We start from the raw sequence: 22,555 nt of genomic DNA on the forward strand, positions 1-22,555 counted from the left end.
GGAGATATTTAGGAGGTTAGGATCTGCCAACAGTACGCGGCGCGTACAAGGGTTTGTGACGCGATCACCCTGGGAAATTTGTGAGGTTGGCCACTGCCAGAGGTTCGCAGCGCGACCAAGCTGTTGCGCGGCGCGAACTGAAGCTTTCCATGCTCAGAATTTAGTTTAATTAGATAGATTGTTTCGATCATGACTTTTAAACCGTAACTCTGTTTTGGTCGCTGTTCGAAGCGTTATGAAGCTAGAAACATGTACTTTCTAGTAGTGTAGGTTTTAGGAACAAAGAGGAAATCATTTAATCAGAAATCGGGAATTTTTTTTATTCTTGGGATTGTTCTATCATTCGGAAACATGTGAACGGTATACTTTTGGTATAATGAGTGATTGCTATATAATTGTGATAATTGCCGTTGATTACTTGACAATGATGTTAATTGGTTGGTTGAGTCCTATTGCAGGTGGAGTGGTATACCTTGTTATATATATATATATATGTATATAACATAGAGGTTGCATAATTACATGTGTTTAATGAATAAAAGAAAGGTGAGGAAAACTAGGAATTGTTAGGTATACATATAGCTTAACAAAGAGAACCTAGGATGAAACCTTATATGGAACATACGTGTGTTTTGAATCTTGTGAGGAAAGGCTAACAGGCCTAGTGGAAAGGCTAACAAGCCTAGTGATTTGTATGTACAATCACCATTGTATGATGTATTGTTCGGGACCATTATATTTCTTTAATTCTTTTAAATGCTAACAGGCATCCGATGTGAAAATGGCACTAGTAATCTTGGCAGGTTTGATTCCCGCATTGTGTTCGAATGGAACCTAACAGGGTAGAGACTTGTGATGGTGTACGAACCATGTGAAGTGACGATTCATGGGGAAGGCCCATGAGTCCGAATCCATTTCGTATGTCAAGATTTTCCAGAGGATCCATGACTCGTACCACCTCCTAGACGTAGAAGGGGACGGGAATAGAGGGATACCTTGGTAACAGTTTCTGATTGGTACTGTTGTGTTTGAGTTGTAGAACTCTAAGTATGATTCCATATAATGTTAGTATGTGAACTCAAGGTCTAGTTCCTTTGTTATGACTTGAGTTTTGATAGGCTAGAACCTTGTAAAGCCGAGAGGATCCATATGATAGGGAACTCATTGAGATTATTTTGTCTCACCCCATTATATATTGATTTCAGGTACTACAGATTCCGCGAAGGGTAAGGAGAAAGCAGTTTGACTTTCCTTATGTCTTCTGTTCTTTTGGCATGGCAAATCTTCCATTGTGGTGTTCTTTTTGGGATCATTGTTTTGATCTAGTTCTTAGTATTTTGTTTTGAACATCTTGTATATATTATGCCATTGTGTAGAACTTTTGTATTAGGGCATTAATGTGTATAATGTGTTGACTAGGAACTTATTGTATTTCAATACCAAATACTTGGATTCATGTATACATATATGCTTTGATGTATGTATTTATATATGGGTGTTACAGTTGGTATCAGAGCAGGTCGTATCCTCGACCTAGCCATGAGATATTATAAGTGCTTCTTTCTGTCCAAGATGTGTTGTGTTCCCATGATTTTTTTGTGTTATGACTATGGTATTGAGCCTGATCAAATTAATCCCATTTTGATGACCTCTAGGAACATGGTGGACGGACGCAGGACTCGTGGTCGACCCCACACTCAGCCTCCACAAGCGAATCAACCGGATGGCTGTGAGAATATTCCGTGGCCCCAGTTTATGCAACAGATGCAACAGTAGCAGGATCAATTCATGCTGCAGATAATGCAACAGATGAATGGCAGTCATGATGTTCTAGCGATTGTAACCAAAGCTGCAGGTGGTACTTATAGGGATTTCATTCGCATGAATCCTCCGGAATTTCATGGCGGATTAGATCCTATAAAAGCACATGAGTGGGTGGCTAGTGTGGAGGGAATCTTTGAGATCGTGCATTGTAGTGAAGCGAACAAGGTAGTGTTTGCTTCTCATTTGCTGAAAGGTCCAGCTATGAGATGGTGGAAGAGTGCTTCTGCTTTGATGACTATTCAGGAGGTACCTAAGGAATGGGATAATTTCAAGACCACTTTTATGGAGAAATATTTCCCTAGTTCACTGGGGACTAAAAAGGAATTGGAGTTTCAACAGTTAAGGCAGGAGAACATGTCAGTGGCTACTTATGCTAAGAAGTTTGAAATTCTAGCTGCTTACTCTAGGCAGGCCGCATATGCTCCTGATGAGAGTTGGAAGGTTGACCAGTTTCTATTTGGTTTAAGGGCTGATATTTCACATAGTGTGTCCCAGAGGGAGTTCACTACTTATACGGAATTGTTGCGACAATGTTATGTGGCTGAGACCAGTTTGAAGAAAGTTCAAACTGAGGAAGATTTGAAGAAGAAGAATCAAAATGAGAGAGGAAGACCAAGCCATCAAATTCGGCCTAGGTAACAAGTTTTCAAAGGGAAGAAAGTGCAAGGTTCCCGGTCTAGTGCACCTCCGATGTGTCGTGTTTGTGGTAAGAACCACTTTGGAAGGTGTAGCCTTGAAAGGGTGAAGTGTTTTCATTGTCAGCAAGAAGAGCATATGGCTAGGAATTGTCCTCAGAATAGGAATCAAATGCAAGGAAGAGGTACTGGTCGAGTGTATACCTTGGATGCTAAGAAGACCAAGGGGGATAACTCTTTGATTGCGGGTACGTGTTTCGTTAATGGGCATTCTTGTTTTGTGTTATTTGATTGTGGAGCAACACACTCTTTTGTGTCATTGCAATGTATGAAGCGACTTGGGTTGCAAGCTATCTCTTTGTTTCCTCCTATGGCGGTTACTACTGCTATGGATGAGATGTGAGACACCGTTGGTGTGTGAAAATTGTGTCTTATCTGTGGGTGGTAGGAATTTCCAGATTGATCTTATTTGTTTACCACTTAAGAAAGTAGATGTTGTTTTGGGAATGGATTGGCTTTCTGCTAATTTGGTATTCATTGGGTGTGAAGAGAAATTAATCATTATTCCATCTGAAGAAGCTACTCCGAAAGATGTTTTGACTACTATTCTAGGAGGCACGGTAGGCATGATTAATTTCTTGTTTGAGAAAGAGAAGTCTGTTCCATTGGTTCTCACTGAGGAGACGGGTGACAAATTTGAGGTTTCACAAATTGCTGTTGTTAGTGGATTTCCTGATGTTTTTCCCAAGAATGTCACTTCTCTTCCTCCGGAAAGGGAAGTGGAATTCTCTATTGACCTGATACCAGGAACGGCTCCTATATCTGTTTCTCTGTATCGGATGGCACCGCTTGAATTGAGAGAATTGAAAGGGCAATTGGAGGAGCTGATGACTAAACATTTTGTGCGACCTAGTGTCTCGCCGTGGGGAGCTCCAGTGTTGTTAGTAAAGAAGAAGGATGGTGGGATGAGGTTATGTATTGATTACCGTCAGTTGAATAAAGCCACCATCAAGAACAAATACCCTTTACCGAGGATAAATGACCTGTTAGATCAATTGAAAGGAGCCTGCGTGTTCTCGAAGATTGATTTACGGTCGGGTTATCACCAAATCTGTGTGAAGAGCTCAGATGCGCCAAAGACTGCCTTTAGAACCTGTTATGGTCATTATGAATTCTTGGTAATGCCTTTCGGTGTGACGAATGCTCCATCTGTTTTCATGGATTATATGAATCGGATATTCCAGCCTTACTTGGACCTATTTGTGGTAGTCTTTATTGATGATATTCTTATCTATTCTCGTACTCCACAAGAACACGGAGAACATCTGAGGATTGTTCTGCCGGTATTGCGAGAGAAACAATTGTTTGCTAAGTTGAGCAAGTGTGAGTTTTGGATGACGAAGGTAAAATTTCTTGGTCATGTCATATCTCAAGGAGGTGTGGCAGTGGACCCGTCAAAAATTGAAGCGGTAATTAATTGGGAGAGACCGAAGAATGCCTCAGAAGTCCGAAGTTTCTTGGGTTTAGCCGGCTACTACAGAAGATTTATCAAAGGGTTTTCTCAATTGGCTCTACCGATGACTAGACTTACCCGAAAGGAGTGTCCTTATGATTGGGATTCAGGGTGTGAACAAAGTTTCATGAGCTTGAAGGAAAGATTAACGACTGCTCCTGTTTTAATCGTTCTTGATCCAAATAAGTCCTATGAGGTATTTTGTGATGCTTCCAAGAAAGGATTAGGAGGAGTATTGATGCAGGATGGTCAAGTGGTAGCATACACATCTCGACAGTTAAAGGTTCACAAAGAGAATTATCCAACTCATGATTTAGAATTGGCTGCGGTTGTTTTTACCCTAAAGGTGCGACGTCATTACTTGTATGGAGTTCATTTTGAAATGTTCAGTGACCACAAGAGTTTAAAGTACCTATTCGATCAGAAGGAGTTGAACATGCGTCAGAGGCGGTGGATGGAATACTTGAAGGATTATGATTTTGACTTGAAGTATCATCCAGGCAAAGCAAATAAAGTGGTGGATGCATTGAGTCGGAAGGTGTTAAAGAGGGCCAAATTGATGATGTTAGAATATGCATTATTGGAAAGATTTCGAGATCTTAATCTTCAATTTGTTTGGACCCAAAATGGAGTGTTAATGGGAAACTTGAATGTTAATTCCATTTTGAGAAATGAAATTCAACAAGCACAAGTGTCAGATGCTAAGTTACAAGAGTTGTTGGTTCAATCAGGATTTACTCGAGCTATGGATGGAATGATTATGTTTAATCAGAGGATTTGTGTTCCGGACGATGCGTTGTTGAGACGAAGGATTTTGGATGAAGCTCATAAAGGTGCTTTCACTATACATCCTGGTTCTTCAAAAATGTATCAAGATTTGAAAAGAGATTGTTGTTGGTCCGGAATGAAAAGAGATGTCGCGGTGTACGTATCGGAGTGTGCGGTGTGCCAACAAGTAAAGATTGAACATCAAAGACCAGGTGGATTGTTACAACCACTAGAGATTCCAATATGGAAGTGGGATATTATTTCAATGGACTTTACGGTTGGATTACCTCGTACTCAAGGTGGATATGATTCTATTTGGGTGATTGTAGATCGGTTGACAAAATCTGCGCATTTCTTAGCCGTGAAAACTACTTACAAGGCAAGTCATCTTGCACGGTTATTTATTGCAGAAATTGTAAAGTTGCATGGTGTACCCTCTAGTATTGTGTCAGATAGAGATCCAAAGTTCACTTCAAGGTTTTGGAGAGCCTTCCAACAAGCTATGGGATCCAGGTTGTGTTTGAGCACGTCGAATCACCCACAAACGGACGGTCAAACAGAACGAACGATACAAACCTTGGAGGATATGTTGAGAGCTTGTGTGCTTGAAAGTGGAGGAAATTGGAAGGAGCTTTTACCATTGATTGAATTTGCGTATAATAATAGTTATCACGCGAGTATTGATATGGCACCTTATGAAGCTTTATATGGGAGGAAATGTAGGACACTGCTGTGTTGGATGGAAGTTGGTGATGATAGAATTTTGGGACTCGAAATTATTCAAGAGACCACGGACAAGATTAGAATGATCCGTGATAAGGTTAAGCAAGCACAAGATCGTCAGAAGAGTTATGCGGATAATCGTAGGAGGCCTTTGGAGTTTACAAAAGGTGACCATGTATTCTTGAAGGTTACTCTGAGATTGAGGTTGAAAGGACCGTTTAAGTCGAGGAAGTTAAGTCTGAGATACGTGGGACCGTATGAGATTCTAGAAAGGATTGGTGAAGTAGCATACCGTTTAGCTTTGCCACCTTCTCTATCAGAAATGCATGATGTTTTTCACGTGTCTCAACTACGGAAGTTTATTCCCGATCCTCTTCAGCCAGTGTTACCAGATGCAGTTGAGATAGAATCAGATTTGACTTTTGAACCCTTACCGAGCCACATCGTGGGAAGAGAGACTAAAGTGTTGAGGAACAAGGAAATTCCTCTTGTTAATGTTCAGTGGGATGTGACGCATCCGGGTGATGCTACGTGGGAACTTGAATCAGAAATGCGGGATGCTTACCCTCACCTATTCAGGTAATTCTTAAATTCGAGGACGACTTTCTATTTAAGGGGGGAAGGATGTAATACCCCGTATTTAATAAAATGCTCTAATGTTATTAGCTGACACTGAGGTTTTATTATTTGGTGCATTAGAAATACTTTTGGACACTTAAGTTATAAGTGCTAACTTAAAGTTATGTTACTTATAATCTTTTCCTCTCTATTTCTTTCTCATTTTGCAAACAAACACAAGTTCTAGAGAGAGGAAGTAGAGAGAAGGGAGAGCAAGAGGAAAAGAGAAGAAAAGTCTGGATCTTCGCCGTTTCTCCGCCGAATCGACTCATCTTCATCATCTACAACTCGTATACCAGGTGGGTTCTAGTTAGAAACTTATAGATTTGGTTATGGATGAGAAATCATAGTTTTATTGGGGATTTTATAGAAAAATCTAGGTTTTGAACCAAAATCATGAATGCTCATGGATAAGTGTTTGTAAACCACAAGTATATCATATATATGTTGTTTCTATGCATTAGTATGATCTGGAACAGGTTGTGAAGTAAGAAACAGAGCTGAGATCTCAGATTTTGCGCGCTTCGCGGCGCGAACAGGGGTTCGCGGCGCGAACCATGGAGATATTTAGGAGGTTAGGATCTGCCAACAGTACGCGGCGCGTACAAGGGTTTGCGGCGCGATCACCCTGGGAAATTTGTGAGGTTGGCCACTGACAGAGGTTCGCGGCGCGACCAAGCTGTTGCGCGGCGCGATTTGAAGCTTTCCATGATCAGAATTTAGTTTAATTAGATAGATTGTTTCAATCATAACTTTTAAACCGTAACTCTGTTTTGGTCGCTGTTCGAAGCGGTATGAAGCTAGAAACATGTACTTTCTAGTAGTGTAGGTTTTGGGAACAAAGAGGAAATCATTTAATCAGAAATCGGGAATTTGTTTGATTCTTGGGATTGTTCTATCATTTTAAAACATGTGAACGGTATACTTTTGGTATAATGAGTGATTGCTATATAATTGTGATAATTGCCGTTGATTACTTGACAATGATGTTAATTGGTTGGTTGAGTCCTATTGCAAGTGGAGTGGTATACCTTGTTATATATATGTATATAGCAAAGAGGTTGCATAATTACATGTGTTTAATGAATAAAAGAAAGGTGAGGAAAACTAGGAATTGTTAGGTATACATATAGCTTAACAAAGAGAACCTAGGATGAAACCTTATATGGAACATATGCGTGTTTTGAATCTTGTGAGGAAAGGCTAACAGGCCTAGTGGAAAGGCTAACAAGCCAAGTGATTTGTATGTACAATCACCACTGTATGATGTATTATTCGGGACCATTATATTTCTTTAATTCTTTTAAATGCTAACAGGCATCCGATGTGAAAATGGCACTAGTAATCTTGGCAGGTTTGATTCCCTCATTGTGTACGAATGGAACCTAACAGGGTAGAGACTTGTGATGGTGTACAGACCATGTGAAGTGACGATTCATGGGGAAAGGCCCATGAGTCCGAATCCATTTCGTATGTCAAGATTTTCCAGAGGATCCATGACTCGTACCACCTCCTAGACGTAGAAGGGGACGGGAATAGAGGGATACCTTGGTAACGTTTTCCGATTGGTACTGTTGTGTTTGAGTTGTACAACTCTAAGTATGTTTCCATATAATGTTAGTATGTGAACTCAAGGTCTAGTTCCTTTGTTATGACTTGAGATTTGATAGGCTAGAACCTTGTAAAGCCGAGAGGATCCATATGATAGGGAACTCACTGAGATCATTTTATCTCACCCTATTATATATTGATTTCAAGTACTATAGATTCCGCGAAGGGTAAGGAGAAAGCAGTTTGACTTTCCTTATGTCTTCTGTTCTTTTGGCATGGCGAAGCTTCCGTTGTGGAGTTCTTTTTGGGATCATTGTTTTGATCTAGTTCTTAGTATTTTGTTTTGAACATCTTGTATATATTATGCCATTGTGTAGAACTTTTGTATTAGGGCATTAATGTGTATAATGTGTTGACTAGGAACTTATTGTATTTCAGTACCAAATACTTGGATTCATGTATACATATATGCTTTGATGTATGTATTTATATATGGGTGTTACAGGACAAGAATGGATCAAGAAGTGTAAGAAAAGAAACGGGGGAGCTGATGTTTCCCACAGACGGCGCCGCTGTTCTTTCCGAGCAGAACAGACGGCCAACAACGGTGAAGCTTGAAATCTGGAACGATTGGAGGGGAGAAAAAGGTGGTTGTACCTGCAAGGCACTCCGATGCCAAAGTAAGTGTTCGGACAACAAGGTATAACAAAGTGAGAGATTTTGGGTAAGAAAAAGATTACCTTGCCCTCTAGAGTCAGAGGGCCATTTATAGGATTGTTTTATGCGGAAAGGACTCCACTTTTTGAGGGCCCATGTGAAGCGCCAGGCCAGGAAACACGCGAGTTGGCTGTTGCCGAGCACGAGACTTCAACGTGCTCAGTTATGTCTTGGGTTTGCCTGGAGCGGGCCGGGGAAGGCTGTCGCGTGTGTGGTCCAGAATGCCTTGGGCCAAAGAGTGGATTGGCCCAATTGGAGTAATTGGGCCGGTCCAGAACATAATTTTTCTTGAGAACCGAGGTAATATAGTTATAAGAACCCCACTTCGAATCTCCGTTTTTGCATTTAAAACTTTATTATCAATAAACAAGAATAGCAAATAATGGGATAAAATATTTCATTGATACTAATAAAAAAAACAACACAACAAAGAAAAATACTCAACAGATTCTAACTTCTCAGTCCACTCAACTTCAACATTACTACTAGCTATCCCTAACTTATGAAAAAGTTCAAAAAGAACTCTTCTATAAGGCATGGGGAAAGTAATTTCCTCCAGAGAAGTCTTTATCATTTCCTTCAAGAAGTTGAAAATGGTCAGAGAAATATTAACTCTGATGTTGTAGATGAGGAATAACAAGAGATGCTTGTCATACCAAGTAAGTGTTTTCAGGTCTTTCTCTCTTGGGAGGAGATTTGCCACTAGAAGTTTAAACCAAAATTCTAGCTGGCACAACGGATGCATTCATCCAGAACTATTTAACGAGATTAGTGTATATGGGGTCATGAAGAATGTGAAAGTAACCATTCAACCTCTATTTGTTAACAACTTTCCTTAGTTCATAACAATCGAAATCGTTGAAATCTACATACTTTTCATTGATAACGAACAACATATTTGCATCCACTTTTGAAACAATAGGACTTTGAAACAAGGAAACAAGAAACAAAGAGTTGGTAATGAGACATTGAAAATAGGAAAATACTTTGAAACAATGTTTGAAGACACAACGAGATGTTTAAATAGCTGAAAAGCCTCATTGATAATCCAAAAGAGACGTAACGACTTGAATATAGCTAATCATTGCTATTCTAGTTTGATATGATTCCAATCCATGCATGCTACGTCAGTGTTCTAACCTCTCTTTTAATTGTATTTTTATTTGTAAATAAATGTTCTAACCCGTCAGTTTTCCAAAAAAAAAAACGAGGGAACATTGAAATCTCTTTTTTAATTGTATTTTTTATTTGTAAATAAATGCTGTAACCCGTCGGTTTTCCAAAAACTCGAGGAACATTAGAACCTCTATTTTAATTTTACTTTTAATTTGTAAATAAATGTTCTAACTTTTTCCTTAATCGAATCATTTCCGTCCATTTCATGACTATCAATTCTCAAGACATTACCATCAAGGATCCGCGTGAAATATAAATAACTTCCATTATAAAGGCATTTTGAAACATCTTAAAGCCCTTGAAACTATCCTCCACTTTAAGATTTTCAATAGTATTTAAGAGAAAATCATTTATTTATCTAACCCTTTTTCCCCATAATTATCAAGGATTTGAAGATCCAACATCATGAAGAGTTTAAGGTTTGCAAGATTGTTTGCCACAAATAGTTTTCTATGATGGATTGTAAGAGCAGAAGATTATTTAGGTTTAAGGTTTGTATTCTTAAATATTTATTTGAGGATATTTTTTTTATTTATCTAACCCTTTTTTTGTCTAACCCTTTTTCTTCTTCTTCATATCAGAAACAAATGCAAGCAAAGGCCATAGAGAATACCCTTTTTTTGGTTGGGAGAATATCAAGGGATTCAAGATTCAACATATGATCTTCATGGACAATTAATTTTTTATTCTGTGTAAAAAATATAATATTCGGGATAAACATTGTAGTTTGTAAACAAATTATTTTATTAATATTCTGTGTAAACAATGTAACAATTTTTATTATAAAAAACTAATAATCCATCGGTTTTCTTAATAAACCAAGATAAAGAAGGCGCGATATTTTTTAAATAATAAAAGTGCAGAAGCTGAGGTTCGAACCCATGCGCTAATAAAATTAGACTTTGGTGTTTTAAAACTCGAGGTGATAAGTCTTTACCTTTTATGACGACCTTATTTATCTCGCTTCTAATGCTAAGGTAAAACACATTTTGCGTCCGATATTAGATGCGTTATTTGTAATAGTGAAGCCTCGTCATCTTATGGTAAAATAAAGATAATGTCATATAAAGAAATTCCCATTGATGGCATTAATGATCTTGCTTAGACAAAAATATCTTAATTATGAGTTGGAGTTTGATAAGATGACAACATCCAATATTGCATGGGTTTTACAAACTCTTTCTATGTTCTTAAGTGTGATAGAGAGTGGTACCTACAAAAATACTACGATGCCCAATTTAGTGAATGAATGAGATAAAGGGTAAATTTGTTTTAGGTTTTTAAGAGTATGTACCTTAATTTGATGTATGTGTTTTCTTTTATAGGTATTTTATTAGGGTTTTGGAAGGCCCTTGTACCTTGAACTTAATCAATATTCTTTATACTAGAAGATGTCGTAATATATTTTCTAATGTTATATGATGACCATGCCTTTATTTTTTGCTTCGATTAGTTGCATTTTATGACATGCCTATGCCTATTCCTGAGACCCTATAACCTTTCTCTTCCTAAATTATTTAAACTTTATTAGTCTTATGTCATCCTTTTTCATAAATATTTCTGTCTTTCGAGCATGCATGATTATATTGGTGATTTCCATGTTGAGCAGAGACCTATTTGAACTAGTCGTGACTCTGGCCCTTGAATTATTACATTAATGTGTCAGTTTCAAACCTGCCTTGGTCAAGGTAGAAAAAGGACCCATCCAATATCAAAATAAAAATAAAGAATGCAAATATAAATTATTTATGAATTATTTTAAGAATAATTATTTAAATTCAATTCAATTTTTCTTTATTTCTCTTTTAGATATTTTTTATTTTAATTTTTGTTTATTTTTATATTTCAATCCTTCAAAGATACACATTACCTACAAATAAATATTTTATACATTTAAATATGAATAAAATTTTAAACATGCATTCCCTTAATCCAACTATACATTATTACCATTCATGAACTTTTAATGTTATCTTTTGGAATTACTGATCAACTTATAACCTATGGATCACATATGAAGTTATCAAAACTAATGAATTTTATTTGCTATTTAACTTTATAATCCAAATGCGCACTCTATCATACCAATTGCACCACATTTCAAAGTTAAATTTTATTTAATAATACACTTCATTAATTCATAAACACATTTTTTTACCATATTGTTTATCTTTTTTGTTTTAATCTTTCATGTTATGAAAGATTTGAACTATTTATTAATACTTGCTATTTTTTTAATCTAAAATGCTTACAAAATAATCTAAAAGGACAAATACAACTTATTGATGTATTTATTATTTTTTAAATAATTATTCTACTTTTATGAAGCTTTTTCTACCATTATATAAAGGACAATATTGTTCAAATGATGTAAGTAGACTTTAAAATTTAAAAGATATACATTGATAAAATCATTTCTTAAATACAAAGGAAGAAATATGTCTGCAATCATCAAGTTTATTTATGTTATCTTTATTTCTATATTGTTGACCTCATCCAACGGTGGAAGTAATCATTCTTTTAGTATTTAAAAAAAATTCTTTTTTACTTTATACACATTGTTTTATTAAATATTATCTAACCTTTTATTCTCATTTTTTCATATAGGAATTTCTAGATGTGTAACAGATACGGAATGTTTACAATATCATGGATGCCAGCCACCAAGAATAGTGATGTGTGACAATAAACAATGTAGATGTGCTAGCGTGACATTTCTAATTCATTAGTTCCCATATGATTATGCATTTAGGGTTGTATCCAAGAGAGTGCACAAATGTTCTTCAAAAATATTTTATAAAATTGCCAACTCATAGTATAAGACTTTCAAAATAAATCTTGCATATCTAAGTTGAATAAGACTTGTAGGTTATAATTTATTATAAGATTTACTTGTAATTTGAAATGAATCATATTCACTTGGTATGCTTTCTATGATTTAGTTGGTATTCTTTGAGAGAGGTATATAAATTTATATTATTATTATTATTATTATTATTATTATTATTATTATTATTATGTATTTTTTTTTATATTTAAATTGAGGTGTGATATTTTTGGTGAGTGTGGGTGGTCGAAAATTTCGTTAAATTAAAGTTTGTTGTGTTAAGAATACTGAATACAGAGAGATAGAAGAGACTGGTAGTATATTGTTTCTCGTAAAATGATTGGCGTGTTTTTCTTTCATATGCCATGAGGTGATATATATAGTGTCGCTACTACTATACATGTTACTGTTAAATGTTTGAAAATTTGTGTATACACTATTCATTGGTATTTCAAAATAGTAGTAATAATAATTACTTATTATTATAACACTCCCCCTTTTTGAAATATTTGCCGTAGTGCTTCGTTGAAGTCTTGTTGAGACGAATCCTATGGGAACATAAGTTGCCTCGTTAAAAACCTTATTAGGAAAAACCCATTTGGATAAAAACCTTAATAAGGGAAAAAGAGTACAACATTATGCTCCCCCTCAACAGAACACGTATAGGTCTTTTTAAAGATCTCGAAGGTGACGCATTCCAATATTTTGTACATGCTTCTTGAAAATTGATGTAGGAAGTGCCTTTGTAAAGAGATCTGCCACGTTATCACTTGAACGAATATACTGAAAATCAACCTCTTTGTTTCTTTCTAGTTCTTGTGTGAATGAGAAAAACTTCGGAGGGATATGCTTGGTTCTGTCACTTTTTATGTAACCTTCTTTCATCTGGGTAACACATGCCGCATTGTCTTCATACGAAATTGTTGGATTATTATCAATTGATAAACCAGACGCTCCTTGGATATGTCGAGTTACCGATCGTAACCATCTACACTCTTTGCTTGCTTCATGAAGGGCAATTACTTCTGCATGATTTGAAGAAGTTGATACAAGAGTTCTTTCGAGATCTCCATGATATTGCAGTGTTGCCATATGTGAATATGTATCCAGTTTGTGATTTAGCATTATGTGGGTCTAACAAATATCCTGCATCTGCATAACCAAGCAAAACTGGTTTTGTATTGTTAGAATAAAATAAACCAAGATCAGAAGTACCTCGAAGATATCGAAATATATGCTTTATTCCTTTCCAATGTCTTTTAGTAGGGCATGAACTAAATCTTTCTAGTAAATTCACTGCAAAAGCTATATCAGGTCTTGTATAGTTAGCAAGGTACATGAGTGCCCCAATGGCACTGAGGTATGGAACTTCTGCGCCAAGATCCTCTTCATTACTTTCCTTAAGCCTAAAAGGATCCTTTTCAATATTAAGGGTTCTACCCATCATTGGACTACTCAAAGGATTTGCCTTGTCCATGTTGAACCTTCTCAATACCCTTTATGTATAATTTGATTGGTGTACTAATATACCATTTTTAGTATACTCAATCTGTAAACCAAGGCAGGATCTAGTTTTTCCCAAATCTTTCTTTTCAAATTCTTTCTTTAAATAATTTCTTGCTTCTTTGATTTCCTTATTAGTCCCAATGATATTTAAATCATCAACATAAACAGTAATTATTACAAACCCAGATGTTGTTTTTCTTATAAAAACACAAGGAAAAATAGGATTATTCTCATAGTCTTCTTTAAGTATATATTCACTTAGTCTATTCTACCACATGCGCCCGGATTGTTTTAATCCATACAATGATCTTTGCAACTTAATTGCATACATTTCTATAGGTTTTGATGTCTCAGGCGTTTTAAATCCTTCTGGGATTTTCATGTATATATCAGTATCAAGTGATCCATATAAATAAGCAGTAACAACATCCATAAGATACATATCAAGATTGTTAAATACTGATAAACCGATTAAATAATGAAAAGTAATGGCATCCATAACAGAGGAATATGTTACCTCATAATCAATTCCTGGTCTTTGGTAAAAACCTTGTGCAACGAGACGAGCTTTGTATTTGACAATCTCATTTTTCTCATTTCGGTTTCTTACAAAAACCCATTTATATCCAACAGATTTCACACCTTTAGGTATAGCCACAATAGAGCCAAATACTTTTCGATTATTAAGAGAATTTAACTCAGTATCTATAGCATCTTTCCAATTTTTCCAGTCATGTCTATTTTGAAATTCATTCATAGTTCGTGGTTCTGGATCATCATTAATAATTTCACATGCAATGGAAAATGAAAATATTTCATCTATATTCATACCTTTTCGGTTCCACAAATTTCCCGTATCAACATAATTAATTGAAATATCAAGATCATTCTTATTTCTAGTTTCACTATCAATGATCTCATTTTCATCATCTTGTGCTTCTTCGAGAGCATGCTTTTCAATTTTGGACTTATCATTATCTAGTGTCTTTTCAAGATCACTTTCAATCATATTCACCTTTTCTATTCCCTTTCTTTTTCGGGGATTTTTGTCTTTGGATCCCATAGGTCGGCCACGTTTCAAGTGTGCCTTAGATGTACTTGCTTCATTATTTTGATTTGAAATCTCAATCCTAGTTGGGACATTTATAGCCGGTACATGTGACTTTGTTACTCTTTTCAAATTAGTAAATGAATCTGGCAATTCATTTGCTAAATCTTGTAAGTGAACTATTTTCTTTACATTTTCTTCCCACGATCTATTATATGGGTCCAAATGTAATAAATGAGGTACATGCCATGTTATGTCATTTTCTGATTTTTTATTCTCTCCCCCTAGAGTTGGAAATATTGTTTCGTCAAAATGACAATCAGCAAATCTTGCCTGAAAAACATCACCAGTTAAAGGTTCAAGATATCTAATAATAAATGGTGATTCGTACCCCACATATATACCTAACCTCCTTTGAGGACCCATCTTTGTTCTTTGTGGTGGTGATATTGGGACATATACTGCACACCCAAAAATCTTTAAATGAGAAATATTTGGTTCCTTTCCAGTTGCAAGTTGATAAGGGGTATGTTTATGATCAGCACTTGGCCTTAGACGGATGAGTGCTGCAGCATGTAAAATTGCATGACCCCAAACTGTAACTGGTAGTTTAGTTCTCATTATTAATGGTCTAGCAATATATTGAAGACGTTTTATTAATGACTCAGCTAAACCATTTTGTGTATGTACATGAGGAACATGATGTTCAACAGTAATACCAATTGACATGCAATAATTATTAAATGATTCAGATGTAAATTCACCAGCATTGTCAAGTCTAATTTTCTTTATAATATAATCAGGAAATTGAGCTCTAAGTTTAATTATTTGTGCAAGAAATTTTGCAAATGCCATATCACGACTTGACAACAAGCATACATATGACCATCTACTAGAAGAATCAATTAATACCATAAAATACCTGAATGGTTCTGACGATGGATGGATAGGTCCACATATGTCTCCTTGAATTCTTTCAAGAAATGCAGGCGATTCTGTCTGAATCTTTCCTGGTGAATGTTTTGTTATTAGTTTGCCAAGAGAGCAAGCTTCACATGGTTTATTTTTTATAAGTTTTAAACTTTTCAATGGATGACCATGTGTACTTTCAACTATTTTATGCATCATAGTAGAACCAGGGTGACCTAAACGGTCATGCCATAAAGTCACAATTTTGGGATCTTCTTTTACTACTAAGTTGCATTCAATTTCATGTAAATATGTGTAATGTAATCCAGAAGGCAGTTTTGGTAGCTTTTCTAAAATTGTCTTCTTTCCCAAAACATTAGAGGTAATATTAATGTATTTCATATTACCTTCATTGCAGTTTCAGTATCATATCCTTGACGAAATATGTCATTAAAACTCAACAAATTTCGCTTTGATTTTGGAGAGTATAAAGCATTGTTAATGACAAATTTTGTCCCATTTGGTAATATGAACATAGCATTACCTGTTCCTTCAATCAAATCTGCAGGACTTGAGATTGTATTTATTATACCTTTAGTGGGATTTACTTCAGTAAAATATTTCTTACTTTTGAGGATTGTGTGTGTAGTTCCACTGTCTGGAATGCAAATGTCTTTGACATGTTCCATGTATAACCTTCTAGTGTAGTAAACATTTCTGATAGAAACGATCGTGCTGATAACGTGTTAAGAATACTGAATACAGAGAGATAGAAGAGACTAATAGTATATTGTTTCTCGTAAAATAATTGGTGTGTTTTTATTTCATATGCCAAGAGGTGATATATAGTGTCGCTACTACTATACATGTTACTGTTAAATGTTTGAAAATTTGTGTATACACTATTCATTGGTATTTCAAAATAGTAGTAATAAATAATTACTTATTATTATAACATGTTGAATGATTTAAACTATCAAAAAAAGTGTGAGATAGATGAAAATGCAAGGTTTCGGAGATGAGAAACTTTTTTATTTGTGTGTATGTGTTTTTCAAAGGGATATATTTACTCCAAGAGTAAGTGTAGAAGACTTACTCCAAATCTTAACCGTTGATTTTCATTAATCTAACGACTTTAATTAAAGAAAAATATTTCCAAAAATAATTAGATTAAATAATCAATTAAAACCCTTAGATTAATGAAAATTAATGGTTAAGATTTGGAGTAAGTCTTCTACACTTACTCTTGGAGTAAATATATCCCTCCTCTCTCTCTCTCTCTCTCTCTCTCTCTCTATATATATATATATATATATATATATATATATATATATATATATATATATATATATATATATATATATATATATATATATATAACCATTAGATTCATCAAGAGAGAGAAATTAATAGCCACATTAATGTATTAACATTCTCTATTTTGATGAATCCAATGATTGATATTTATTCCTCTCACTTTCATTTAAAAATGCTCTCACTTGATATGCTACATATATATATAGGCTCGGTGATAAGCAAGTGCGAGCTGTGCTGTGGCACAAAGCCCCTAAATTTTTGAGGCCCAATTTTTTAAAGACGTAGCTTGATTTTTTATGTTCCATTCAATGCATGGTTCAATTCATAGGGCATTGTTCATTTATAATATAATAAATTAACATGAATATATAATTTTAAATCACTTTCTTAGTTTACATTTGAACGTGGCATATACTAGTTTCTAGTCTTCAAATATAAGACTATTTAATAAAGTTATTTTTAAAATTATATTTAAGATTATCTTAAAATTTTCTTTGCATTAATTACTTTTCGCACATATTACTTATTAAATGCTTTTTCAAAAGAATATTATAATAAGGAAATTAAAGTTGCAGTTAAGTTTAAAAATAAAGTTAATTATTATTCAATTTATTTATTTTTTACGAAATTTTTTATAACATTTCATCATGATATACTTGTAGGAATATTAATAGGAGTTTGAAAGAATGGTGAAGTAGATTAACCTGGATGTTCTAGTTAAATTTGAAGGGTGTAACGGTAATTCAGCCCTTATCCTTCACAAATGTAATTAGTTCTACAATCTTTAGGACTTCAATTTTTTATTGAAAATAAATTTTAGATCGCTTTTCCAAAATAAGTATTAAAAATATATATTTTAAAAATTTTAGCCTCATTTATGAAATTAGAACAGGGCCTCCGAATCGATTGGGCCGGCCCTATATATATATATATCACATTCTTCTCCAAATGCCTGTAATACAAGGAGCAACACAAAGATGACAAAATTCCTCCTTGGAATATACAAAGACATTTTAAGTAAAACTTTCCATCAAACTGAAGCACATTGTGCTTCACATGTTCTGTTAGATATGTAAATAACAAGTTCTTTTTCACATTTCTTTTTTACATTGTGCTCTCGTTTGCTCTCTTGCTCTCTCGCTCACCACTAGGTGTTCATTTCAACTCAAAAATTTTCTTTCTTATTTCTATAACTATTTATGGGTATGCTTTTCTGAATTGATGGAATAAGATTTTCACTTTATGTTTTGATTCACACCAGGAAAAAAATCTGAAGGGTGGAGAAACACAAACATTACAGGACAAAATTATGCAAAAGTTACTGCACACTTAATTATGCGCACTGCTTCTCTATCTATCTTCGTAGAAGATATGCAGCAACACATATTGTCCCCTTCACGTTGAAGTCGTACTACTTGATACTGATTATACGGAAAGGGGAAGGAATATGCTGATTTCCTTGGGCCAAAAAATGAACATTCACAAGGATCATGATCTAATCATAAGACACGAACGCTAAATGTTAGAGGATATAAAAAGGACTTATTGGAATAAATGAAAGGACATTCATAAGTTTAGATTAAAAAAATTACTTAAAATATTATCTTGATGAAAAAGAAGAAGAAGAAGTCTAAATCAAAAGCTGAGAGTTCCTTTCACCCTTCCTCCATTGCAGAAGTGCTGAGGATCCTGGCGTGACAAAACTCGCCTCCTGTTGATTGAAATATTTCAAGGAGTAAAATGTCATACTTAGTTTTATATTTTCTTTTCAGTTGTGTTTAGAAATGTTGATTGTAATAACTTGTGTTGTTGTATTTATTTTGCTCACCATGAATTAAACCTCTTTCTGTTGAGCAATGTGAAGTTTTATGAAAAATAGTATTTTGTGTTAAAATGGTGTGGTTTGAAGTGATGCATTTTACTATATGAAATAATGATATACATATGTTTCTTTGCTTGATCACCTTAGAAATAGGTAAAAGTTGGTTAAGGGTTAAGATATTTATTAATTAATGGAATTGATAGGTAAATATGGCTGGAAATAGTAGGATAGACATATTCACTAGATTAGACACTTTAGAGATTAATAACTACAACCATAGGGGAATAAGAAGTTAAAATAGATATGTTGTAATGTAATTGTGAGACCTCGAGAGTTATTCCCTTGATTCAACACATATGCTTTGATATTGCATACATATACCACTGGATCACATTCTGCCTTATCTGTCACAACATATCTCATTAGACACACAAAATATGAACTTCATTAAATGGATCATTGTCTAACATGCCTCTTACTATTGATTTAACATATTTTTTCACTTATATCTTTTCATCTTGAACCTGTGATAACTCATTATTATTGTTATCTTTTTACTCATGGCTAATCAAAAGATTTTATTGTGAGAATTAATTTAAGTTATTGCAATCGCCGGGGGATCGAGAATCTTACTTATACATCACTTACGAATATTTGATTGTATATACTTGCACATATAAATAGCATAATAGGAAGATATCGAAGGCTTATGAACACCCTAAACGTAGAGAAGCCTCGCCATCTTATGGTAAAATAAAGATAATGTCATATAAAGAAATTTCCATAGACGGCACTACTGATCTTGCTTAGACCAAAATATATTAATTATGAGTATTGGTAAGATGACAACATGCAATGTTTCATGGGTTTTACAAACTCTTTCAATGTTCACAAGTGTGATTGAGAGTGGTACCTATAAAAACAATATGACGCCCAATTTAGTGAACGGATAAGATAAAGGGTGAAGTTTTTTAGGTTTTCAAGAGTGTGTACCTTGATTTGATGTATACTGCGCTAAACGGACTCTCTAGTGTAAATTGGTTCTTTTTATTTTAAAGAGCGCCATGAGCGGGCTCCACCATGCTAAGCAGGATCCACCGCGCTAAGCGGGCTATGGGATTCTGCAGAAAATTCCTGCGCGACCTGCATCATACCATACCCAAGCTTTTATCCAAAAATTGATTTTAATCCTTATTTTACTGCGATTTAAGGTTTATTAATCTAGTTTTAACATGGATTAATCATTCTAACTACAAAAACACACATGTTCATCATACTAACATGGATTAATCATTTTGGAAGTCCCTTGTACCTTGAATTTAATCAATATTCTTTATACTAGAAGATGCCATGATATATTTCCTTATGTTATATGCCGGTCATGCCTTTATTTGTTGCTTTGATTATGTGCTTTTTATGATAGGTCTACGTCTCCTCCCGAGGCCCTAGAACCCTTCTCTTTGTAATTTTTTTAAATTTATTAGTCTTATGTCATTCTTTTTCTTAAATATATCTGTCTTTTTAGCATGCATGATTAAATTGGTGTTTCCCATGTTGAACATAGACCTATTTAAACTAGTCGTGACTCTGACCCATGATTTATTACATCAATGTGCCAGTTTCTAATTTGTCTTGGTCTAGGTAGGAAAAGAATCCGACCAATATCAAAAGAATAATAAAGAAGAGTTAAGCTTTTAAAAACTTAACCTTTCACATATAAATTATTTATGAATTATTTTAAGGAAAATTATTTAAATTATAATTAAATTTGCCTTTAATTCTCTTTTAGATTTTTTTAATAATTTTTTTTCTTATTTCTATATTTCAATCCTTCAATGATACACATTTCCTACAAATAATTATCTTACACATTTAAATATGTAAATAAATTTTAAACACGCATTTCCATTAATTCAATTATACCTTTATCACCAACCATGAAATTTTAATATTGTTATCTTTTAGAATGACTGATTAACTTATAACTCATGGGTCACACAAGCAATCAAAACTAATGAATTCTACTAGCTATTTAACTTTAGTGAAATGCTAACCAGTGTTCTTAGGGCATTTTTTAAGTGATTAAAGTGATAATTTTTTTTAAAATACGTGTAATCAATGCATTAAAAAAGCATTGAAAATTAAAATGTTAACTTTTATAAAGAATATTTTCTTTATTTAATATGCTTAAAGAAAGCCCAGAGAACACTCGTTAGCAAGTTCCCTTAACTTTATAATCCAAATACACACTCTATCACACCATTTGCACCACATTAGCAATACACTTCATTAATTCATAAACACATTTTCTTACCATATTGTTTATCTTTTGTGTTTTAAACTTTCTATATTTTGAAAGGTTTGAGCTATTTAATAAAAATTGGTTAGTTTTTTTTTATATCTTTCATGTCATTGAAAGATTTGCACTATTTAATAATACTTGTTAGTTTTAATCTAAAATGCTTACTAAATGTGCTAGAAGGACAAATACAACACATTGATATATTTATTTTGTTTAAAAAAATAATTATTCTAATTTTATGAAGAATTCTTTTACCACTATATAAAGGACAATATTGTTTATTTGATGTAAGGAGAGTTGAACTCTAAAAGATATAAACTGATAAATCCATTTAAATATAAAGGAAGAAATATGGCTGAAATTGTCAAGTTTATTTATATTATGATTATAATTACCTTTATTTCTATATTGCTGGTGCCATCCAACTGTGGAAGTAATTCATTTTTTAATATTTACAAATTTTCTTTTTTACTTTATAGAAATTGTTTAATCAAATATATCTAAACTTTTATTCTCATTTTTCTATATAGGAATTGCTAAATGTGTAAAAGATAATGATTGTTTACAATATCAGGGATGTCAGCCTCCAAAGATAATGGTGTGTGACAATAAACTTTGTAAATGTGTTAGCATAACCTTTCTCATTCGTAATGTTCACATATGATTCTGAATTTAGTGTCATCCAAGAGAGTACACAAATTTTGAATATTTTATAAACTATGATATACTTATTGTATTGCCATCTCATAATTTTTTTTTTGTATTTTTCATTTTTAAGAACTTTGTAGTTATGTTTAATTTTATTTAAATCGAGTTCTTCTTTCTTAGTTTCAAAATATTTCCATGGCTTTCATTTTAGGCATGTATCATGTTCACTTCAATCTTACCGTCTATTAGACTAGTAATAATTAAGTTGAACAATAGTTTATATTACTACTAAGCCTATCTTTTTTATGTTTATGTTCTTCAAAAATTAAATACACTTATGATCATTCCCATCTTTAATTTATATTTCTCTTAGATTTTAATTTTTATATTAGTCTTGTATGTATCATTCAATTTTTAAAAGATACAAAAATTTATATATTCACTACAAAAACGTAAAAATCTATGACTATAACTGCATATTTAATTAGAAGATTTATCTATGTTTCTATAAACTAAGTATAATATGCAGTATATTTTCTATTTCAAAATAAATCTTCCATATCTAAGTTGAATAAGAATTTTAAGGTTATAATTTATTATAAGATTTATATGTATCATGAAATGAATATGACAATTTGTAATGAATATGAT

General features: G+C 33.7%; 1 protein-coding gene and 2 long non-coding RNA genes across 3 annotated transcripts; all 3 read left to right on the forward strand.

The window, feature by feature from the left end:
- The first annotated feature begins 1,800 nt into the window (after positions 1-1,800).
- LOC131658628 (uncharacterized) lies at positions 1,801-5,264 on the forward strand. Its single transcript, XM_058927900.1, has 2 exons — positions 1,801-2,265; positions 5,193-5,264. The coding sequence occupies exons 1-2, from the start codon at positions 1,801-1,803 to the stop codon at positions 5,262-5,264; spliced, it is 537 nt and encodes a 178-aa protein (XP_058783883.1).
- Positions 5,265-11,886: 6,622 nt separating this feature from the next.
- LOC131656400 (uncharacterized) lies at positions 11,887-12,462 on the forward strand. The gene is made up of 2 exons (XR_009300082.1): positions 11,887-12,033; positions 12,133-12,462. It is a non-coding gene; the product is annotated as an uncharacterized LOC131656400 (long non-coding RNA).
- A 9,090-nt stretch (positions 12,463-21,552) lies between these two features.
- Positions 21,553-22,189, forward strand: LOC131656401 (uncharacterized). The gene is made up of 2 exons (XR_009300083.1): positions 21,553-21,689; positions 21,787-22,189. It is a non-coding gene; the product is annotated as an uncharacterized LOC131656401 (long non-coding RNA).
- Positions 22,190-22,555: the final 366 nt, after the last annotated feature.

This window comes from Vicia villosa, linkage group LG3 (genome assembly GCF_029867415.1).
Source record: "Vicia villosa cultivar HV-30 ecotype Madison, WI linkage group LG3, Vvil1.0, whole genome shotgun sequence".
Taxonomy (NCBI): domain Eukaryota; kingdom Viridiplantae; phylum Streptophyta; class Magnoliopsida; order Fabales; family Fabaceae; genus Vicia; species Vicia villosa.